Source organism: Enhydra lutris, unplaced genomic scaffold (assembly GCF_002288905.1).
Source record: "Enhydra lutris kenyoni isolate GAN:26980312 unplaced genomic scaffold, ASM228890v2 scaffoldscaffold16, whole genome shotgun sequence".
In the NCBI taxonomy this organism is placed as follows: Eukaryota; Metazoa; Chordata; class Mammalia; order Carnivora; family Mustelidae; genus Enhydra; species Enhydra lutris.
Genome location: NW_019154100.1, coordinates 21,538,062 through 21,561,899, shown reverse-complemented (window position 1 = coordinate 21,561,899; position 23,838 = coordinate 21,538,062). Strand labels below are relative to the sequence as shown.

General features: G+C 35.7%; 1 protein-coding gene across 1 annotated transcript in view; it reads right to left on the bottom strand.

Annotated features, from left to right (window-relative positions):
- The window catches only part of LOC111147335 (ATP binding cassette subfamily B member 5), a 114,285-nt gene that overhangs the window by 64,853 nt on the left and 25,594 nt on the right, over positions 1-23,838 (bottom strand). Inside the window, exons 11-13 of the mRNA XM_022503327.1 lie at positions 23,288-23,413; positions 21,708-21,911; positions 11,934-12,104 (exon numbers count right to left, since the gene is read on the bottom strand). Coding sequence (XP_022359035.1) covers positions 11,934-12,104; positions 21,708-21,911; positions 23,288-23,413 — 501 coding nt within the window. The remainder of the gene's footprint in view (positions 1-11,933; positions 12,105-21,707; positions 21,912-23,287; positions 23,414-23,838) is intronic.

The following is a 23,838-nucleotide window of genomic DNA, read 5'->3' as shown; positions in this document are numbered from 1 at the left end:
TATACCCTCTGACAGTTTATTGTATATGATTTAAAAGATGGGTGGTTTCTAAATTTTATAAAAAATAAAAAAGTGGGGTGCCTGGGTGGCTCAGTGGGTGAAGCCTCTGCCTTCAGCTCAGGTCATGATCTCAGGTCCTGGGATCGAGCCCCGCACTGGGCTCTCTGCTCAGCAGGGAGCCTGCTTCCACTCCCCCAACCCCCCATGTGCCTCTCTGCCTACTTGTGATCTGTATCTGTCAAATAAATAAATAAAATCTTTTAAAAATTTAAAAAAAAAAAGTGAGTATTTGGAAAAGGATAATACCAAAGCAGTGCCTCAAAAAATGGAGTAAGTGGTATAAAAAAAAAAAAGACAGACTTCTGTTTTCATCCCAAGATGGACTATCAAGAATAAGATTTTAAAAATAAATAAAAATTTATTCCAATGGCTAACATTAAAATGCCTGGTTATCCCAAGTGTTGGCAAGTATGTGGACTAGCTGTAATTCTTATATATTACAGGAGTATAAAAGGAAAATAATTTGGTAGTTCATTTAAAATTTAAACATACTCCTACCATAAGGTCCATTTAAATCCTTGATATTTATTTATTTATTTATTTATTTATTTTTTTAAGATTTTATTTATTTATTTGACAGAGAGAAATCACAAGTAAGCAGAGAGGCAGGCAGAGAGAGAGGAGGAAGCAGGCTCCCCGCTCAGCAGAAAGCCCGACGCGGGGCTCGAACCCAGGACCTGGGATCATGACCCGAGCCGAAGGCAGCAGCTTAACCCACTGAGCCACCCAGGCGCCCCTAAATCCTTGATATTTAAATCCTAGATTTAAATCCTGTCCATTTAAATCCTAGATATTTACCCAAGAGAAATAAAAGTGCATGTCCACAGAAGACTTACAAATGAATGTTCAGAGTAACTTTATATGTAATATCCAAAAACTGTAAACAAACTGAATAACTTCAATGGGCATCAATACCAATCATCTCAAACAGTGGTACATCCATATAATGCAATACTATTCACCAATAAAGAGGAACTCTTGATACCTTTCACAATATCAACAGGTCTGAAAACAACTATGCTGAGTGCAAGAAGTCAGGCAGGACAGAATTCATAATATATGATTCCGTTTACACAAAGTTCTACAAAATACATGGTAATCTATACTGGTAGTAAACAAATTAGTAGTTGATAAGAGTGGGGCAGGGCGGGGAGAGGGAAGGTTGAATGGAGTGTTTACAAAAGGCATGTGAAAATTTGGGGGAGTGATTTTTTCTCTATGTTGATCGTGGTGGTTTCATAGGTGTACATGTAAGCCCAAACTTTTCTAATCGTATACTTTCATATGTGCAGTTTAAGTCAGTTAAATCTCAAAAAAATCTGTTAAACAATGTCGAACAAAAGAAGCATCTGTATTTATAGCACCCAAGTTGCCATTCTTGAAGTTCTCTAAGAATTCTGAATGGGATTGAGGCACTTTGATGAACATAATGCAAAGGTAATGATAAAGTGGGTTGAGGAGCAACTAACTGTATTGTAGGTAGGAAGATTTATTTTTCTTAATTGCTGCATGGTCTGATAATGTACACATAATTATGTTGTTAATTGGCAATTACAAGCATATGTGAATTTCTCTAGGTTATATTTATGAGTAACATAGTCCTCAGAAAAGAGGTCAAAACACTAAAATGTTTAGTGCTTCCTTTATTTTTCAAATTGCCAAATATATAGACATTTTATTAAACTAACAAGTGAAAGATAATTGGGAAGAGAGTTTTTATTGTTTGCTTTTTGTTTTCCTCAGTTTCCAATTTACTTGTATGTGGTAATTCTAAGCCTTGCTATACAGAATCATCCTAGTGAATGGTACAATAAAATTGGTAAAATGTTATTTTTTTGCTTTGTTTTTATTTTTCCTATCTATCTATCTATCTATAAAATATTTTATTTGTTCACTTGACAGAGAGAGACAGAGATAGCGAGAGAGGGAACACAAGCAGGACAAGTGGGGGAGGGAGAAGCAGCCTCCCAGAACCCTGGGATCATGACCTAAGTTGAAGGCAGATGCGCAATGACTGAGCAACCCAGCCGCCCCTGCTTTAGTTTTTTTAAAATAAACTTTATTTTAGAATAGTTTTAGATTTAGGGAAAATGTGCAAAGACTTCAGTATTCCTATATCCTGTACACAGTATCTCCCAATGTCTACATCTGACATTTCTTTTTTTTTTTTTTAAGATTTTATTTATTTGACAGAGAGAGAGATCAGAAGTAGGCAGAGAGTCAGGCAGAGAGAGAGGGGGAAGCAGGCTCTCTGCTCAGCAGGGATGCTGAGGCAGATGCGGGGCTCGATCCCAGGACCCTGAGATCATGACCTGAGCCGAAGGCAGCAGCTTAATCCACTAAGCCACCCAGGTGCCCCTACATCTGACATTTCTATGATGCATTTGTTAAAACAAATGAACCAGTATCAATACGTTAAATTCCATACGTTATTCAGATTTCCTTAATTTTTACTTACTATTCTTTTTCTGCTCCCAGATCCCCTTCTCAATACACTACATTTAACCATCTTCTCTCCTCAGGCTCCTCTTCACTGTGACAATTTCTCAGATATTCCTTATTTTTTATGAACTTGATAGTTTTGAGGAATACCAGTCAGATACTCTGTAGAATGTCCCTCAGTCTGGATTTGTCTGATGTGCCTAGTTTTTAGAGATAAGACATTCAGCCTATAGTAATCCCACTTTTCTCATTCAAACTTCAATTTTAACTGTATGCTGGGTCTTGAGACCCGGAGACTGGCCTCCAGAACCCTAAAGGGCAATGAACATGGAATGGTGTTGTTGAGTAGGCATGCATTAGGACTACTAGTACAAAGGTGAAAATACTCAGACACCCAGGCTCCTGGCTCATATATCTCTCATTTATTCAATTACATTCCCTCAAGGTGACAAATGTTTTCTTTTAGAGAGGGGGAAGCAGGCTGCTAAGCAGACAGCCCGATGTGGGGCTTGATCCCAGGACCCTGAAACCATGACCTGAGCTGAAGGCAGAGGCTTAACCCACTGAGCCACCCAGGTGCCCCTAAATGTTATTTTCTAAAAGCAACCAGATCTCAAACCTTAAAGATGAGGGTGTAAGATGTTACAAATTAGCTAAATGATTTCACAATACTATTAAATACTTCTCAAAGCAAATTAATATGTATGAAATTTACTTAAAATATATAAAAGGGCACATATAACACAGATACTCTAAGGAGAATGTAGGGAAAAGGAAGTTATAAAACCAATTAGGAGACTGCAATTAGAAAAGATTTGAGAATCGTGTGCAGTCTTATGACATAATCAGAATTACAAAGTTTCCTGATGCAGGTTGTATTTTCTAGACCTTCTTTTCTTCATGGGAGGCTCACTTCACAGGTATTTTTGTACACCTTACTTCTAATATTTCTTCACTTCTTAGCCATTACATATGGAACAAGTTTACTTATTTTGTAAAAGTTAATGCTGTTGTCTGACATCTGAAAACTGACAGTAAGGGATGACATTTCTGCAGTTGTGCCTTAGTGAGCACTGATGTTCCTGCAGACCGGAATGGACTGCATTTACCCATCTGTACCATCTTTACTCTGCCAGGCTCATGGTCCAAACTCTAAATATTTTATTACAGTTTAATCTATTATAGCATGAATTAGTGTCTGAGTCTTTCAAACCACAAAAAATGCCTAATACTTTAAAAGGTAAAAAACTAGGGGTCCCTGGCTGGTTCAGTCAGTAGAGCATTTGACTCTTGATCTTGGGGTTGTAAATCTGAGTCCCACATTGGAAATAGAGGTTATTTTTAAAAAATTACAAAATAAAAAGGGAAAAAGCTATGCTTTGAAAAACTCATAACATGGGCTTCCAATTATCTTACACAGTTAAGGTACTATGAAGTGCACTATAAAAATACAGCTCCACTACCTCATCATAAATGGGACCAAAAACTGATGTATTAGCAATAGGAGACAACACTAATTGTTTCAGACTTAAAACATGGGAGAAATTTTGGAAATCAAGACTTTGTAGAAAACTGATCAAAGAAATTTGAGCTGATGCTTTGGTTTTTGTTGTTGTTGTTTTTTAACAAGAAGTATTATAAAAATAAGGGAGGTAGTAGAATCCATTCCACTGATTTTTTCAGATGTCTCAGAGAAGATATGGTAGATTTTCAATATGTCTTTGTTGCTATTAGTTCTTCCAGAGAGTACCAAGTTGAAGGAACTTCCTAGTATCTTCTCCCCTCCTTCATAGTTTAAACAAAGTTAAAAGCCAGACAATTAGGTATTTAACCAAAAAAAGGTCAACAGGAAGGTAGGTCTCTACTTGACACTTTGCTGGCATTTTTTTAAGATTACTTTGTAATTCCATGCACAACAATAAATCACCTGGTAATTAACTTGCACTTTGAAATAGAGGCTGTTTTAAAACATCCCTCATGGAAATACTAGGGCAGAGATAAGGGCCTGAGGAGGCTAGCTAGGTTTTCACTAGTGGTGGTCATGTGCCTTGAATAAAGGTTAGCAAGAGGAAAAGAAAGAACAATGTAAAACTGTGAGCATTTGAGAGGGTCTGAATTTGACTGGTGGGTCAATTAACAGGGGTAATATACTCTCTGTTAAAGCCTGTAAACTCAAGAGTTCTCATGTCCCACAGCAAGCAAGGGGTGGGAAACCTATGGAAGGCAAGTTCCCACTGACTGCATCCTAGCAGGTTGGCTCAGGTGGACTTGGGGCTCACTGATGACATATACTTCGTGATGTAATACAGTCTTGTGGTCTTCAAATTCTTTTTTTTTTTTTTAAGCTACAAAATCCTTTTATTAAGTAAAAGCACATGTGGAAGCTTAACAGATTTAAATTAACCATACAAACTAATAGTTAGTTGCCATTTGAATTTTTGGAGTGGTGGCACACAGCCCTCCCTGCTCAACCACCCTCTCTACTTCCCTCCACTCCTCAAAAGGCTCCTGAAGGGGCGCCTGGGTGACTCAAGTAAGTGAGGCATCTGGCTTCGGCTCGGGTTGTCATCTCAGGGTCCTGGGATTGAACCCCATGTTGGGCTCCCTGCTCAGTAGAGAGTCTGCTTCTCCCTCTGCCCTTCCCCTGCTTGTGCACTCTCTCTCTCTTTAATTAATAAATAAAATCTTAAAAAAAAAAAAGACGCTCCTAGAAAATGCTAGTACCTAATACTCCAAGAATAGTCCAAAAAACCTCTCGTTACTGTTTTACAAATTTCTTCCCTTTGAGCTACTGAATTTTAATTGAACATGTGCTATAAAAAGGTCTTTATGGCAGTTTTAAGGAAACACAGCAATTTTGGTGTCTTAACTACCTTATGATGTTGAAAGTCAATTGGCTTGCCATTCTTCTGAGTCAACACTGGTTCCATAGCTGAACAATGTAGAATTACTGTAAGGCCACTTCACCTGCCCGAAAATGCTTTCTCTTTTGTAAAACAGAGTGGCAAATAGCAAAATATCATATTTAATAAGTGATTCACCTCCTACTCAAACCTCTTGTTTTCAGCTTGCAGGGATCTACTCATGTGAGAATATATATATATACACACACACACACTAAGGTTAAGACTCTATATAGAGTAAAACACATTCAAAATCTAAACTCTTTGATGAGATGAGGCCACATGAACTACTTAATTAGGAATATGGAACAGTACTCTATAGTACAATGTTTTCTTTTTATAACCTGAAATATCTCCATTCTCTCTTCTAAATAAATTAACAAAGAAGTTAATAATTGATAATAATAAAATTATTCATAGCCATTTAATACCTTTCTCCTTCATTTAACTTTATTAAGCAAATATCTGTGGAGAAATTACAACAAAAAATTAATGATAAAGTAGATGGTGGGCAAGAAGAGAAAATGCTACAATAATTAGCTCATCTTTCTTCCAGGAGGGAATAATATCTTATCTAGCCCAGAATACTGATGAACAAATAATATATTAGAAATATATTATTATATAACATAGATTATATATTAGAGATATATTATATAATATAGATATATTATGTAGATTATATAAGAGATATATTAGAGATATCTTATTTGGTAGCAATTAGAAAAATTAATATCTTATATAGAAGGTTTTCTTATTTATGGGGGAGGATGAGGCTTAGGAATAATTAAAATTTACAGAAATTACCAAGATAGTTACTTGTATCATGGAAAAATATTTTGCTATATTTTTAAGGCTTTTTATTATATTTTTTTAAGACTCTGAAATATCCTGCTGAGTAATAATGATTTAAAACCATTTGTAAAAGAAAAACCCATGAGCTATATACACAATAGGATCCAAATAAGCAGCTTAAGGGGACAAAAGTGAGTCTATTATAAGCTGACATGGGAGCTTCAATTTGGGTATGGTTTGTTTCTTTCCCAAGGAGGCAATGTGGTTTCAGAAAAAGCCTAGTGTTTTCTTTTCCTGTTTTTTTTTTGTTGTTGTTTTTTTTTTAACTCTGGTAAAATATAAATAACATGAAATTTACCGTTCTAACTATTTTTAAGGGTTGGGTCCTCCTGGATCAGAGAGGTCAATTCCTTCTGTATCATTATCCTTTTATATTTAGGCTTAGATTGCTATTCTTTTTCTTTTTCTAGTGGTAAAATATATATAAAATTTTAACCCGTTTCAACCGTTTTAAAGTGTATAATTTAGTGGAATTAAGTACATTCATATTGTTGTGCAACCATCACCACTATCTAACTCCAGAACTTTTCATCCCAGGGTGGAACTCTATACCTCTTTAAACAATAACTTCCCATTCCCCCTCTCCCTTAGACCCCCATAACCTCCATTTTACTTTCTGTCTATGAACATGACTATTCTAAGTTTCTAATATAAATGTAATCACATAATATTTGTCCTTTTGCATCTGTTTTTCAGTTAGAATAGTATCTTTTAGGTTCATCCATGCTGCAGCATGTGTCAGAATTTCCTTCCCTTTTAAGACTGAGAACTATTCCATTGTATATACCTATATTTTGTTTATCCATTCATCTGTCAATGAGCACTTAGGTTGTTTCTACCTTTTGGCTATTGTGAATGATGCTGCTGTGAACACTAGTATATAAATATCTGTTTGAATTCCTTTTTTTAATTTTGTTGGGTATATACCCAGAGGTGGAATTGCTGGATCATATGGTAATTCTATCTTTAATAAGGGGCTAGTTTTGAAGGGTCATCTGGATTAAGATTTAGTTTAAGTTCCTAGCAGATGTATAATCTTGAGGCAAGATAGCACAGTGGCTATGTGAATGAGTTAAAGAAACATGTCTGGGTCCACATTTTGGCTTCATTGTTGCCTACCTGTTATTCAACCTCTCTGTGCTTCAGTGTGCAAATCTGTAAGATAGGAAAATAAGTGTTCATATCTCATTGGGTTCTTTAACACTGAGCCACCCAGGCGCCCCTCTCATTGGGTTCTTATAAGGATTAGCTACTATCACCCATTTATTCCTTTACTATACCTAAAATAATGACTCATGAATGGCCTCAGGGCACCTCTAAACCCTTCAATATATACTATATGTAAATCTTGGTGTACAAGTGCATTTGTAGATTTTTCTGGGAGTTACGGTGATTTATTTTTCCCTTTCTTAGTCACATTCAATGGGGACCTGAGCTATCAAAGAGGAAGAAGCACTATCCTAAAATAAATCAGTGGTCTATAATTTAACACCAAGCCTAACAAATGTGAGCTTGATTAGGCAGGCTTATAAAGTGTTTCATGATGCTTTTAGAATGAGATAGTCTCTATGCTATCTTCATTCTTCTGGCTAAATTCTAACCAAGGAAATCCCCTTGCAGAAATTCCCTTTCTGTTCTCAACTATTATGAAGTTGCTACAAATGGTTAAAGAAAGAAAGAAAGAAAGAGAGGAAGAAAGAAATGAATAAATCCCTAATTCTACATATAAAAAGCAAATATATTTAATTGAAAAAATGCACCAAATGTGTAATAATTAACCTATTTTTAACTTTGGATAACCACTTCTTTGGGCTTAATTTAATAAAGTAGCCCACAGCTTAATGCAATATACCAATTTTCTTACTGTTCAGTTCTCCAAGTAATATAAATATGTTAAGGAGCCTCTGAGGAAGATCAGCAGAATGCATCACAGTGAGAAAGAACAGTAATGATAAAGAAAGCCCATGAGGGCGGCAACAAAGCAGCTCTGTCTCTTCAAAGAATAAAACTGTAATGGAAACCCTTCCCTCATAATTAGCAAAGGGTCTTTTTAAAGGTTCTCCATTGATGTGGTGTAGCTGACCCTCCCTTAGTAATAATTATCCCTAGATTTGCATACCACTTTTAACATTTCAAAGAGCTTTCACAGGCTTTATCCCAAAGTCAGTGTGGGCTTCCTCTGCTTCCCCAGGGGCCTACAGGTTTTTACTGCCATCCCTCCTCTACTGGGACTGAATGGCAGCCTGTTACATTGGCTTGCTGGGTCCAAACCAGTAGCAGAGTGGAAGCACATAGCCTGTAGCATAAATCTTTATTCACTGACTCCAGGTTCCCTTCATGAACAAGATAAGTGAAGCAAAACTACTTTGCAACAAGCCTAACTTAAGAAATCCAGAAAATAGGACTTCAGGCTTTGAAACTATTCTGTATCACACTCATACATTTAACAAATGCTTACTAGCTGTTGACTAAGGACCGGGCATCATTTTAGTGCTGGCGATACTGCAGTTAACCAGTCAAAGCCTTTGTCACCACTGACTTTATATTCCAGTGGAGAACAGAAAACAAAATAAACAAATACACATGCAGTTTGTTAGCTGATAAGTAGTGCTATGGCACTTTAAAGAGCAGCCAATGTTCGGGATGTGAGGTTCCAGAAGGAGTGTGGAGACTGACTCCACAGAAACTTGTAGCTTATTATAAGGAATTTGGTTTTTACTCAGAGTCAAGAGTGAGTTAAGAAGCCACAGGAGGATTTGAAACAGAACATGACATGTTCAGATTTACATTTTAGTAGCATCACCTGAATGCTGTGTTAAAAACAGATTGCATGGGGGGGCACCTGGGTGGCTCAGTGGGTTAAAGCCTCCGCCTTCGGCTCAGGTCATGATCCCAGGGTCCTGGGATCGAGCCCCATGTTGGGCTCTCTGCGCAGCGGAGAACCTGCTTCCTCCTCTCTCTCTCTCTCTCTGCCTGCCTCTCTGCCTACTTGTGATCTCTGTCTGTCAAATAAATAAATAAAAAAATCTTAAAAACAAACAAACAAACAAAAACCAGATTGCATGGGCATGAGTGGGGGCAAGAAGTTAGCTACTGCAATAATCTAAGTGAGGACAAGAGTGATAGATGCCTGATGCTCTTTTAGTCTAAACGCACCATCTGCTGCAGGAAACCACTGATTTGATTGATTTCTTTCTTTTTCTTTTTCTTTCTTTCTTTTAGATTTATTTGTTCTTATTTGAGAGAGAGAGCATACGCAGGTGGGGTGGGGAAGGGCACAGGGAGAGCAAGAGAGAGAATCTTAAGCAGACTCTCCCTGGGTGGGGAGCCAATGTGGGGCTTGATCTCACACCTTGAGATCATGACCTGAACTGCCTGCTTTTAGATCAGTGACTACTTTAGACTGCTTTAGATAAGATAACTAATCACTACAGATTAGTTTTACTGTTCTAGAACTTGATGTAAGTGGAAAGCAATGAGGGTAAAGGGGAGGCTGGGTTGGGAGGAACAAGTGAAGGCTCTGGTGTAGAGGGAGGTGGATACAGCATTCACCAACAAGAAGGGATACATTTTGTTGTTTCCTCTTTATTTGGTTAGTAGCTTACAAGATATTTTGAGCTGTAAAAATCTGCTGCCTATTGTAGTTTAGACCATATTATGCAGCAGGTGTGAGAGTTCTTAGATGAGCAGAAATGAGATCTGCTGCAAGCCCTCCCTTGTTAGGTAGGGACCTCTCCAAAGGTTTGATTCCACAACTGTGCTCTGTGTGGTATGTATAGAGGACTTTCATGGCACTGGAGCTCTTGTTACCTTTACGATATTTTATTTCTTCTCTTTGCTATGAGTCATTTTCCAATCAACTGAGGCATATATAATTACTCAGTTTATTGTGCTACTTGTCACCCCATTTGTTACCATTTACTTCCATCCCACAAGACTGGCAAAACCTACTTAAAGAAGTTTCACACTTATACACCTCCACAATGTCAATAATCCCCTCACGTTTAAAAACTGAAAAACAATAGTAAATGAATTTTTAAAAACTTAAATTCCCTCATAATTCTGCCATACAATTGGTATTTTTATACATGTTGTCTTCATTTTTGTGCACAAGGACACCTATTGTATATAACTGTATCATGGTTTATATTTTATGTTGCTCTCTTATTATGATATAGATTTCACTTTAACCAGTAGTAAAAAAAATCTTTTATTAGTTTATAATGTTACCAAGCAACTATCATTTTAGAAGTTTGAGCAAGTTCTGATTGCCTGAAGTGATTAACACATTGGATGAAAAGGCAATGGGCACTTAACCTCTAAAAAATGGCTGGAGCCTATTATGATATGTTTTAAAAAATCTTATATATCTGTTAACTGTATCTCAATAAAATGAAAGCAAATCTTATATAAGTTAAAAGATGGTTATGTTAAGTATAATAAATTTTTGTACATTCACGCCCTAAGGAACTAAGCATCACGACTGAACACAATTTGAGTGCAACACATAAGCAACACACGGCACTCTTATTTTGGAATGGAAACAAGGGTAAAAACTTACACAATCTGACTTGCAAGTAATAATAGTAACTAACAGATTATTCAATAAGCAGTGGGGACTCTGGTGGACTGTATCCATTTCTGGTTGCACAAAGTTAATACTTAAAAAGAAAAAGCCTGTAATCTTCTTAGGCAGAAAAACACATTTTCAAACAAGCTCAAAGTAATATGTGTCATTAAGCCTTCTGAAGGGTCTGAAGGCCATGATTTTAAAAAGGGGTTGGAGACACCTGGGCAGCTCAGTCAGTTAAGAGTTTACTCTTAATTTCAGCTTGAGTCATGATCTCAGGGTCTTGAGATTGAGCCCTGTGTTGGGCTCCTTACTCAGCAGGGAGTCTGCCTGAGATTCTCTCTCTCCCTCTCCTGCCGCCTGTCCCCCTGCTCACTCTTTCTCTCTCAAGTAAATAAATAAATCTTAAAAAAAAAAAAAAGTAAAAGTAGGGTTGCCCATTGAAAGAAGTATTCAATGGTTTTTCATATGGCAGTGATATGAAAAATTATTCCCCCAAATTACTCTCCCAAATGCAATGCAATTTGGTAAACGACCATCCCTGCATTGTGGTCCTGAAGTATGTCAGCAGTTAGCAGTAAGCAGGAGGTTAGTGTGCAGTTAGAGGGTCCAGGGTTCTTAGAGGAGGATGGTTTAAGGGCAGGAAAACCAGACTGTATGCTTCTCCACAAGAGGTGAAATTAAGTTAAGAACTCTTTGGGGTTGTGCTAAAAGAGGACACACACACAAAAAAGAGGAAAAGTGGTCACAGAAGAGAACCCACAGGTGTGTAAAAAAGAGACTAAGAGTTGATGTGGTTATAGCTGTGATGGTGGTAGTGGTGTGGGATCATTATGGGGAGGCGTAAAGTGCAGAGCTATTGGAAAAGAGGCATAGATGGGATGACTGCTTGGATATCAGCCTCTTGTATGTTTTTAGCAGCAGCTATGGCATCTTCTTCTCTCGTCCAAATCACTTCCATCATGTAGAAGTTTTTACAAGGGTGAACACTCTGCATCAGTATCTTAACGACGGCTCTGAACTCAAGAAATAATCTACTGCAGAGCCATACTTTCTTGTGTTGAACCAGGACTATGGATATAAGAAATGATCTGCTCACTTACCTTCTCCAGTGCAGCTTGAACAACTGATTCACTTTCTGCATCAAGGGCAGATGTAGCCTCATCTAAGATCAGGATCTTTGGGTTTCGAACTAAAGCTCGAGCAATAGCGATTCTCTGTTTCTGTCCTCCACTCATTTGTGCTCCTTTTTCTCCTACCAAGGTATTAAATTTCTATTTGAAAAATCAGAAAAAGCACAAAACAAAAGACAGCATGATCAAGTCATTTGAGTAGGAAATGACAATCACATATTATTACATATTATGTTTTAATATCAGCTTAATCACTACTTCAGCCTGGCTGCTTTTGACCTTTGATCTGTTCTTTGTAAATACAAACAACTATTTGAAAAAAAGAGTCTAGTAAAGAGAGGACCTAAGAAAAATTTGGCTAGTACTAAAATAAATGAGAACGGGACACCTGGAGGTTAAGTTTAAGTCTGCCTTTGGCTCAGGTCATGATCCCAGGGTCAAGGATCCCAGAATGGAGTTCCACATTGGGCTCCCTGCTCAGCGGGGAGGCTGCTTCTCTCTCTTTCCCTCTGCCTGCAGCTCTCCCTGCTTGAGCTCTCTCTCTCTGACAAATAAATAAATAAAATCTAAAAAAAAAAAAAAAAGGAAATGAGAACGTATGATCATGAAGGATTTTTAGGTGGATTAATAATAATTTGAACCAATTTTCAAAGTTTTTAAAGACAGTTTTAGAATGCACTGATATCTTTAAAAGAACCACAGTAATACAACTACATTCTTAACTATTTTTTAAAAAGATTTTATTTAGTTATTTGACAGAGAGAGAGAAATATCACAAGTAGGAAAATAGGCAGGTAGAGGGATAGGGGGAAGCAGGCTCCCCACTGAGCAGAGAGCCCGATGCAGGACCCTGAGATCATGACCCGAGCTGAAGATAGAGGCTTAACCCACTGAGCCACCCAGGCACCCCTACATTCTTAACTATTATTTGAAAGGTTTACTAACAACTTAATATATTACCTACAATTTCCTTCCTGGATATTCTGGGTCGTGAAAGAAAGTATGGGAAGATTAATGCAAAATCAAACTTCTCAAAATATTTTTCCATCTTGGAACACTTTTTAGGCCTTCTTTTGCTTATTTTGTTTTTTTTATTTTTTGGGATATAATTGGAGATAATTTCTAGAACTAACGGAACATAGTAATATTGTACTGGATTATGTCCATGACCCACAGCTCATTTCTTCAAGGTTATAAATTTAAATAGTCTCTAAAACTTTGATTATTTTAGAGTCTGGCCTTCACATAAAAAAAAAAAAAAAAAACCACCATAAACCTTATTGAGAAATAATTTATACATAATAAAATGCACACATATTAAGGATATGGTTCTATGAGATTTGACAAATGATTATAGCCATGTTATCACCACCCCAGTAAAGATACAGAATATTTCCATCACCCTAGAAGGTTCCCTCATTAATCTTTCCAGTCCAAATCCACACACTGATTTTTATCACTATAAATTAATTTCACTAGTTCTAGAACTTCTAATGGATAGAATCATACAGTGCATGCCTTCTTTTGATTTATTTTTTAAGAACAATTTTAGGTTCAAAGTACATTTGAAAAGATGGTATAGAGATTTCCCATATACCTTTTACACACACATGCAATGTCCCCCATTCCACAGGATATCCCCCCATCCAACATCCTCCACAAAAGTGGTACATTTGTTATAACTGATGAACCTACGCAGACATATCATAATCACCCAAATCCATAGATTACATTAGGATTCACTCTTGGTGGTATACATTTTGAGTTTGGACAAATGCATAATGACATGTATCTGACTGTTATAGTATCATACAGAGTGTTTTCACTACCCTAAAAACCTGTGCTCTGACTATTCTTCTCCACCTCAAACTCTGACAACTGCTCATCTTTTTTACTGTTTCCATAGTGTTGCCTTTTCAGGAACATCATATAATTGAAATCATACAGTATGTAGGTTTTTCAGACTGGTTTCTTCCACTTACACATTTAGGATTTTTCCATGACTTGACTGGTCATTCTTTTTTTTTTTTTTTTTTAAAGATTTCATTTATTTATTTGACAGACAGAGATCACAAGTAGGCAGAGAGGCAGGCAGAGAGAGAGAAGCAGGCCCCCTGCCGAGCACAGAGCCCGATGCGATGCGGGGCTTGATCCCAGGACCCTGAGACCATGACCTGAGCCAAAGGCAGAGACCTTAACCCACTGAGCCACCCAGCGCCCCGACTGGTCATTCTTTTTAGCACTGAATAACATCCTATTGTCCAGACATATCACTGTTTATTTATCCATTCACCTACTGAAAGACATCTTGGTTGCTTCTAAGCTTTGGGGATACAAATAAAGGTGCTGTAAACATCTGTGTGTAGGTTTTTGTGTGAACCTAAGTTTTCAACTCCTTTGGGTGAATACCAAGGAGCATGATTAATAGATAATATGATAAGACTATGTTTAGTTTTATAAGAAACCAACAAACTGTCTTTCCGAATCTCCATACCATTTTATATTCCCACCAGCAATGAATGAAAGTTTTTGTTGCTCCACATCCTTGTCAGCATATGGTGTTGTCAGTGTTTTGGATTTTGGCTATTGTAAAAGACATGTAGTTGTATCTCACTGTTTTATTTTGCATTTCCCTGATGATATTTGATGTGGAACATTTTTCACACACTTATTTGCCATCAGCATATCTCTTTTGGTGAAGTGTCTGTAAAGACGTTTGGTCAATTTTAAATCAAGTTGGTTTCTTGTTGAATTTTAAGATTTGTTTATATATTTTTGAATAACAGTCCTTTATTGGATACGTGTTTTGCAAATGCTTTCACCCAGTCTGTGGCTTATCTTCTCATGCTTTTGTCTTCTGCAGAACAGAAGTTTTAATTTTAATGAAGTTCAGCTTATCAAAGACTTCTTTCATGGTTTGTGTTTTTGATGTTGATTCTAAAAAATCTTCCCATACCCAAGTCATCTTGGTTTTCTCCTCTGTTATCTCTAGAAGTTCTATGATTTTGCATTTCATATTTAGATCTATGATTTATTTTGAGCTAATTTTTGTGAAAGGTATAAGGTCTGTGTCTAGATTTTTTTTACATGTGGATCTCCAGTTGTTCCATTTGTTCATTGAAATGAGCAATAACACATTATATGTGCTCTGTTGTATTGCTGTTGCTCTTTTGTCATATGCTAGTTGATTATATTTATGTGAGTCTGTTTCTAAACTCTGTACTCTGTTCCATTGATCTATTTGCTTAGTCTTTCACCAATACCACACTGTCTTGATTACTGTAACTTTGTAGTAAGTTCTAAAGTTAGATAGTGTTGTCCTTTAACTTTGTTCTTTAATATTGTGTTGTTTGTTGTGGGTCTTTTATCTCTCCATATAGATGTTAGAATTGGTCTGTTGATATCCACAAAATAACTTGCTAAGATTTTGATTGGAATTGCACCGAATCAATAGATCAAATTGGGAAGAACTGACATCTAGGCAACATTGAGTCTTTCTCTCCACAAACATGGAATATCACTCTATTTAAAAAATTCTTTGATTTCATTCATCAGTCATGTGGTTTTCTTTATATAGTTCTTATACATACTTTTTTAGATTTATACCTAAGTAATTCATTGTTTTGGATGCTAATATATATAGTGTTGTGCTTTTAATGTCATATTCCACTTGTTCATTGTTGATATATAGGAAAATGACTGACGTTTGTGTTTTAACCTTGTATCCTGCAGCCATGCTATAATTGCAGTGTGTGCTTTTTCAGTCTGTCTTACCTAGCATAGTATTTCTGAGATTCATCCATAATGTGTGGATCAGCAGTTCACTCCTATTTATTTCTGAGTAGTGCTTCCACAAAATGTGAATCTATCTTGGGTTACCAAATTCAACAGAAACAAAAACAAAAAATGATGGAGCTCAGTTAATTTTGATTTTCAGTTAACAGTGAATACCTCTTGTTTTTTTGTTTTTTTTTTTAAGATTATTTATTTATTTATTTGACAGAGAGAGAAAGAGAGAGAGAGAGAGAGAGAGCACGCACAAGTAAGCAGAGGGAGAGGGAGAAGCAGGCTCCCCAGTGAGCAGGGAGCCCAATGCAGGACTTGATCCCAGGACCCTGGGACCATGATCTGAGCCGAAGGCAGTTGCTTAACCAACTGAGCCACCCAGGCGCCCAACAGTGAATACTTCTTTAGCATAAGTATATCTCATACACTATTTAGGATATACTTATGCTAAAATTATTCATTGCTTATCTGAAATTCAAAATGTACTGAAAATCTTGTATTTCATCTAACAATCATATATCAATCACAATTTGCTTATCTATTCAACTGCTAATGAACATTTGAAATGTTTCCAACTTTTGAATAGTATGATAAAGCTGCTACAAACATTTATGTACATAATGTTCTTGTGGTCATATTTTCATTTCTTTTGGAAAAATATGTGGGGATTGAATGCTGAATCGTAAGTATATGTTTAACATTATAATAAAGTGGCAAATTTCTTTCTAAAATAACTGTACCAATTCACTTTATTCAGAATGAATAAGAGACTTAATTGCTTTACAGCCTCATCAAAAGTTATTACTGTCATTCTTTTTAGTTTTGGCCATTCTAGCAAGTGTGGAATGGTATCTCACTGTGGTTTTACTTTGAATTTCCCTGCTGACTAATAATGTTGAATATTTTTTGTCTGTATATTGTCTATTTCTTTTTGTGGGTGTTTGAAATATCTGTTCGAGTTTGTACATTTGTTTTATTATTGTGTTGTAAGAGTTCTATCTATATCCTGAGTGTGTGTCCTTTGTCAGATCTATGTATTGTGAATATTTTCTTTCATTCTCTCTTATCTTTTTACCTTCTAAATAGTGTATTTTAAAAGGTTTTAATTTCAATAAAGTTCAATTTATTATTTTTTAGATAATAAATGCTTCCCTATCTAAAAATTCCTTGAGTACTTCAAAATCACAAAGGTTTTCACCTAAGTTTTTATTTCTGAAGTTTGATACTTTAATTTTTTTTAAAGATTAATTTATTTTTAGAGAGAGAGTGTGAGTACAAGTGGAAAGAGGGGCAGAGGGAAAGGATCTCAAGCGGACTCCTTGCTGACTGGTGAGCCTGACTTGGGGCTCAATTACATGCCCTGAGATAATGACCTCAGCTGAAATCAAGAGTTGGACACTCAACTGACTAAACCACCCAGGCGCCCCTTGATAGTTTAAGTTTTTACATTTGATCTAAGATACATGTCAAATTAATATGTGTTGGGGTGAGGTAAGGGCCACATTTCATTTGTTTTTCTCATATGGATATCCAATTTTTCCAGCACCATTTATTAAAAAGACTTTCCTTTCCCCAAACAAATTAATACTGGCCTTGTCAAAAATCATTTGGCTAGATATGTGTGGGTCTTTTTTCTGGGCACTAGTCTCTTCTACTGATCTACATGTCCATTGCTGTGTCATTTCCACTGCCTTAATGGTTGTCTTAAAATTAGATATTTATGTCTTCCAGCTTTGCTGTTTTTTTTTTTTTTTAATAATTGTTTTCCCTTTCTTGGTCCTTTAAATTTTCAAATAAATTTTGGAATCAGCAGGTCAATTTCTAGACACACAAAAAAAAACTACTGGGATTTTGACTTGTATAGCATCAGATTTTTCAGTTTTGGGAGAACACATATCTTTAAAAATACTGTATCTCTAAATCAATGAATAAGTTACATTCTGTTTATTTAGATATTTAGTTTCTCTCAGAAACATTTCATATTTTTCATATAGATGATTTACACATACATTAAATTTGTTCTATTTTAATATTTTTTGATGTTATTCTGAATACCACTTTTATTTTCATTTGTTACTGTTGCCTCTATTTAGATATCTAGTCAACTTTTTTTATAGTTATAGGTCTTATTATCTGCTTCTTTTTGAGTGAGTTTTGGTGATGTCTTTCAATAAATTGACCCTCAACTAAGTTGTCAAATTCATAGGCATAGCTTTTCTCATATTAAACCTGTAATCTTTTAACCTCCTTGAGATCAATAATGGTACACTGTCTTTCATTCCTGATATTGGGAATTTCTCTCCTCTATTTTGATTCTTTATCAGCCTTGCTATGGTTTTACTGATTTCATTAATCTTTTTAAGCAAACAACTTTTGATTTTAATGATTGTTTCTAATGTTTTTCTGTTTTTGCTTTCACTCATTTTTGCTTTCACTCATTTTTGCTCTAATCTTAATTATTTCCCTTCCGCAAGTTGGGTTCAACTTGCTCTTACTCTAGTTTCTCAAATTGGAAGCTTCACTTACAGATTTTGGATCTTTTGTTCTTTCTCAAAGAAGAATTAAGGCTATAAATTTCTCTTAAAGCAGTTCTTTAACTGTATTCTACAAGTACTGATAAATATCAGTTTCATTTTTATTTAGTTTAAAATAGTCATTAAGTTTCATTGAAAATTCCTCTTTCAGGGAGCCTGAGTGGCTCAATGGGTTAAGCCTCTGCTTTTGGCTCAGGTCATGGTCTCAGGGTCCTGGGATTGAGTCCTGCATTGGGCTCTCTGCTCAGCAGGGAGCCTACTTCCCCCTCTCTCTCTGCCTGCCTCTCTGCCTACTTGTAAACTTTTTCAAATAAAATAAAATCTTAAAAAAAAAACTTCCTCTTTCAGCTCATAAATTATCTAAAAGTGAGTTAGTTAATTTTCAAATACTTGTGATTTTCCAGCCTATGGCCATACCACCCTGAACGCGCCGATCTCATCAAATATCTGTGGATTTTCCATATATATTTCTGTTACTGATTTCTATACTTTAATTCTATTATTGTCTGAGAACATTTTTGTATGTTTTCTTTGAACTTGCAAAGTTTTTTTTTTTTTTTAATGGCCCAGTATATTGTTTATCTCAGTGAATCTTCCATGTGTACTTGAAAAGGATGTATTCTGCTTTATTGGGTGGAGTGTCTTATAAATGTCAGTTAGAGCTAGTTGGTTGATAGCATTGTTCAGGTCATCTAATTACCTGAACTTACTGATTTTCTGCCTACTTGTTCTATCAAGTACTGATGGCTTCGGTAAAATTGTGTGTTTTTCTTTTTCTTCTTTCAGGTCTAGCAGTTTTTGCTTCGTGCATTTTGAAATTTTTAAGTGCATACACATTTAGATTATGATTTCTTGCTTATGGGTCATAGTTTCCTGTTTCTTTGGGTATCTATTTGTTGCAGAATATATACTGAATTCTGTGCACATTATGTTGGAAAAACTATTGAATTCTATTTTCTTCTGAAAACAAAGTTGATTTTTGTTCTAGTAAGCAATTCGAATCCTGACTGATCATTTTGAACTTGTGTAATTCTGGTTTTATGCTTTGTTGGGTGAATCTGTAGAAAATCTTTAAACTTGGCAGGACCCAACCTATAAGTTCTATCTCCTTTGGGGATCTTGTCATGGCTAGGTTTTAGAATTTGTTAGGGCAGGTCTAGAGTCAGCATACTCTAAGGTATGGTCTTTAATCTTAAGGTGTGGCCTTTTTTGGTGTCTCAGCTATATGCCTGTGGTATTGAAAAGGTATAAATGTTATTGCTCCACTATGGCTGGGCTGGGTGCTTTCAACATCCCCATCGCACTCCCTGACTTTTAGAATCTCTATTATACTCAAAGTTTTGTTGCAGTTGCTCTTTGATAATCCTTGGGAAGTCTCATCCTCAGCTAAGGATTCCTAAGGGGTGCCTACAGGGACTTCTGTCCCCATACCTTAACTCTACAGCTCTTTCATTGCCTCTCCAGTTGCTTAAGCTGCTGTGAAATTCTATCTCTGCCTTTCAGTTTAGTGGAGTGCCATGTTCTGTCTGGATTCTAGTTCACAGAGATGGGGTCAGAGATTTGTTCCTACGAGGAATGCTGCAACTTTATGGGCTTTCCTCATGAGTTTCCTTTCTCTCAGGGATCACGGTTTTGTGTTACCTCTTGTCCAATGCTTGGAAACAATTATCCTAGGCCTAATATATTTTAAGCACTTTTATGGTTGATTATGGGAAAAGGCTAGGAAATATCAGTTAATCCTAATACATTAATTTAAAAATATGTGCATATCATAGAAGTAATGGCATTTATTTTTAAGTGCCAATTTCCCCAATTTTTCTATTGAGGACTTCTAGAAATCTTATTTATTACTGTGCTTATTATTTCTCTGGTCAATCATGGCTGTGTAATTTAGTTTCCATCATGATAAGCCAGTATCTTTAATTTGTTCTTTGGATTATATCTTTAAGATTTACATAAAATTTATAGCAAGGGACATCTTCGTGTAAATACTGACCTTCTACTAAAGGCAAGTAGTAACTTACAGGGTATGAGTTAAGAGGTCCAGAAAACTCCCTAATTCCAAGTGGGAAACTGAAGATCCTTGGTGTTTGAGGAAAGGAAGTCACTGAAAGTGCTAAAAGGTCAAAGAAAGGAAGTCTGTTTTCCCAAACTACAAGGCAAAGAATGATCTCAAGCCTTTAATGAGTTTGCTATTCCAATTATGACCCAAAATAATGGGGGATAAAAGATAATTAGTGACATAACAAAAGTTTTTATTAAAAGAAAAAGAACAAAATTATTATGACTCATGGAGTATGGTTTGTAAAATATATCCACTGAAATAAACTTTTCTGTTACTGTTTCCTTTTGATGTAGTAGAATTTTATTCTGTATTTTATTTTTTAAAGATGTATTTATTTTAGTGAGAGAGAAAGGGAAATATGTGCACGTGGTAGGGCAAAGGAAGAGGGAGAGAGAGAGAAAATCTCAAGCAGACTCCCTGCTGAGCAGAGTCCACCACAGGGCTTGATCTCATGACCCTGAGATCATGACTAGAGCTGTAATCAAGAGTTGGACGCTTAACTGACTGCACCACCCAGGCACCCCTTATTCTGTATTTTAATTTCAAATCTCATCCTTTTGTAATTTACAGAATGCTCCCCACAATAGTTTCAAGGTGATTTTGATGAATGAATACTTTGGGAAATGTAAATAAATGGTTTTATACCTATCAATTCTAAATACCCATTAGGATGTGATATAAACTAATATCAAGAGTTTTAGTTTATTATATCTCTTTCCAAATATGATTTTACTTCTGTTGTCCATTATTGGCTTCATGTGCTCCTTTTTTCTTTTTTAAAATTTTTTAATGTATAATATATTACTTATAAAAAAGTATAAAACTTATAAAACTGAGCAACCTTCAGTTTATTTTCTGAGCTTAAGAGTCTCTTATGGTCTGTCTCCCTCTCTGGTTTCATCCTATTTCATTTATTCCTCTCCTTCCCCATGATCCTCATGTGCTTCTAAAAAACAGTCCTGGTTTTCCTTTTGCCTTATCACAGAACCAATCTCCACACTGTCTGTGACATTCTCACTTTTAGCCACAAGATGGCCTTACAAATCAACAATTTGCAGACATAGCAATTCTCAGTTTGGACTGATGATTTTGTCTCATATTTCTTTGTTATATATTATTCATTTATTTTTCTTTTCCAGTTGCAGTGAGAACCAGTAAGAACTAAGTATGATTCAATGATGCATTTCTTCTTCTGGTTGTTGCCATGCTTTCTCATTAATAGATGTTTCATTTAGGACAATCCAACAGTTATTCACACTGCCCCTACTCTGTAGAAGTTATTGTTTTTGTTATCTTATTTTTGGAATATTGCCCTGCTTTAGTTCTAAGTTAAGACCACAGGCTACATAGTGTACTTACATTGGGAAATGCCATTATAAAATCATAAGCATTTGCTTCTTTTGCTGCTTTCTCAACCTCTTCATCAGTCACTCCATTTCGTCCATATTTAATATTGTTATTAATGGTGGTCTCAAACAAAACAGGCTCTTGGCTGACCACTCCAATATGTTCTCGGTAATGGTGTACATTCAAAGTTCTGATGTCATTCCCATCCACTGTGATCTGCCAAACCAAAGGAATGAATCATGTTGTGATGCCTTACACTGCATTGTGTTTAGAGTCTTTTTAGTAGTACAAACCATAAGCTGAGAAGCAGGGTGTTTCAGGGATCAAAGACTTATTTTGATGAAATATTTATAGTATGTATATTTTTTCTGATAAATGGGAATGAATAAAATGTCAAAAACCTGGCTTAAAATCTTGTCAAACCACCTGAAAATCTTAACTCTAAGAAAAACAAATTACTATGTAGATACATGCTATAGGAGCCACAAATGTTATCATGTCAACACATGTAACAAACTTCAATTTCATTATTTTAAGACTGATGTGATCTTTGCATATTTTTCTAAAACATGCACTTTTTCTAAAAAGTTTTATTTCCCACGTGGGGTTCAACTCACAACCCTGAGGCAAGAGTCACATGCTCTTCCAGTTGAGCCAGCCAGGTGACCCTAGGAAATTCCCTTTCTTCTCTTTAACACCCCATTTCACTGCAAAAGGCAAAAATATCTTTTATTCATTTATATAAATAATAGTAAATGAACACAGTCTTTCTCATAGATAGTGTCATTACCCATTATTCCAAATATTCCAGTGGGAGGGTCAAGGTTTGATAATTATAACTTACAGAGCCTATCTTTCTCACCAACTTTAGTATTCTCTCTGGGCATTGGTATTCTATGCTATTGTTTTATGTATGGAATGCTTATCCAATAATTTAGTTATTTAATATTAGCATGAATACGTGAATCTAGTATACTCCAAATGAAGACTTAGGAAGTCAAATTTAAATGAAACCAGGCTCTAGTGGGGTAGATTTTCTTTTAAATAGCTGAAAATCTTAAGAGAAGCATTAAGAATTATGCTTCCATAACTATCGTAGTCTAATTCTCTATGCTATTTACAAGGGTAACAAAGTCAAGTGCAACATTATGGGTAATAGAAGAAAATGAGAGAGCATATTTTCTACAGATATTCTTCTGGGATGTTTTGAGAAAATGATAATCTTGTAAATTCTGAGTACTACAAATTATTTTTCTCCACAGCTTTCATCACCTTCTAACATACTATATGTTACTTACTTTATTTGTCGATCTCTTATCAAGAGTGCAAACTTGGTAAAGGCAGAGGACTTTATGCTTTGCTCATCAATATTCCCCAGGACCTAGAACACTGCCTAGCACACAGTAGGTGTTCAATAAATATTTTCTGAATGAATGGATATGCAGGAAAGAAAATGAATTGGCTGAGAAAAGCCAATGTTAAAAATTAACTGATATAGTTATAAGCTCTCTGTTATAGGTGGTATTTCCTAATTTCATCATGTGATGAAATGATTGCTAGGTGCTACAAATGATTTTGCTAGGTGAACTTACAAAGCCATTGTCAGGATCATATAACCTTTGTAGAAGCTGGACTGTAGTACTCTTCCCACTGCCGCTGGGGCCAACCAAGGCCACTGTCTCTCCAGACTTGATTTTGAGATTCAGATCTTTCAGAATCTATTGGAAAGTAGGGAGAAAAATTCTATAAAAGTAGGTATGTGAAAATATGATTCCCATATTTTCAGAGATTTAATGTATAATTATAAGCAGAAAATGAATTTTTCTGTGATATTTAAAAACAAATTTAGATCTTGTTTTCTTTCATATACATGTATAATAAAAATTTACATAACTTTGAAAAATGATAAAAAAATCTCTTACCATCTCTCTATATAAAGAGGGGATCTAGATTAAGAGTACTCATAGAATATTAACTAGCCACAGCAAACTGTTCATAATTTCAATTTATATCAATTTAATGACTACCAAGTTAGTGAAAGCTTTTATCTTCTAATTTGCAACAACTGAATGAAATCTTGCCAGATATTTTCATGAGCTACTTAAGAAAATTATTTCTTAAAAATGTGGGATGCCTGGGTGGC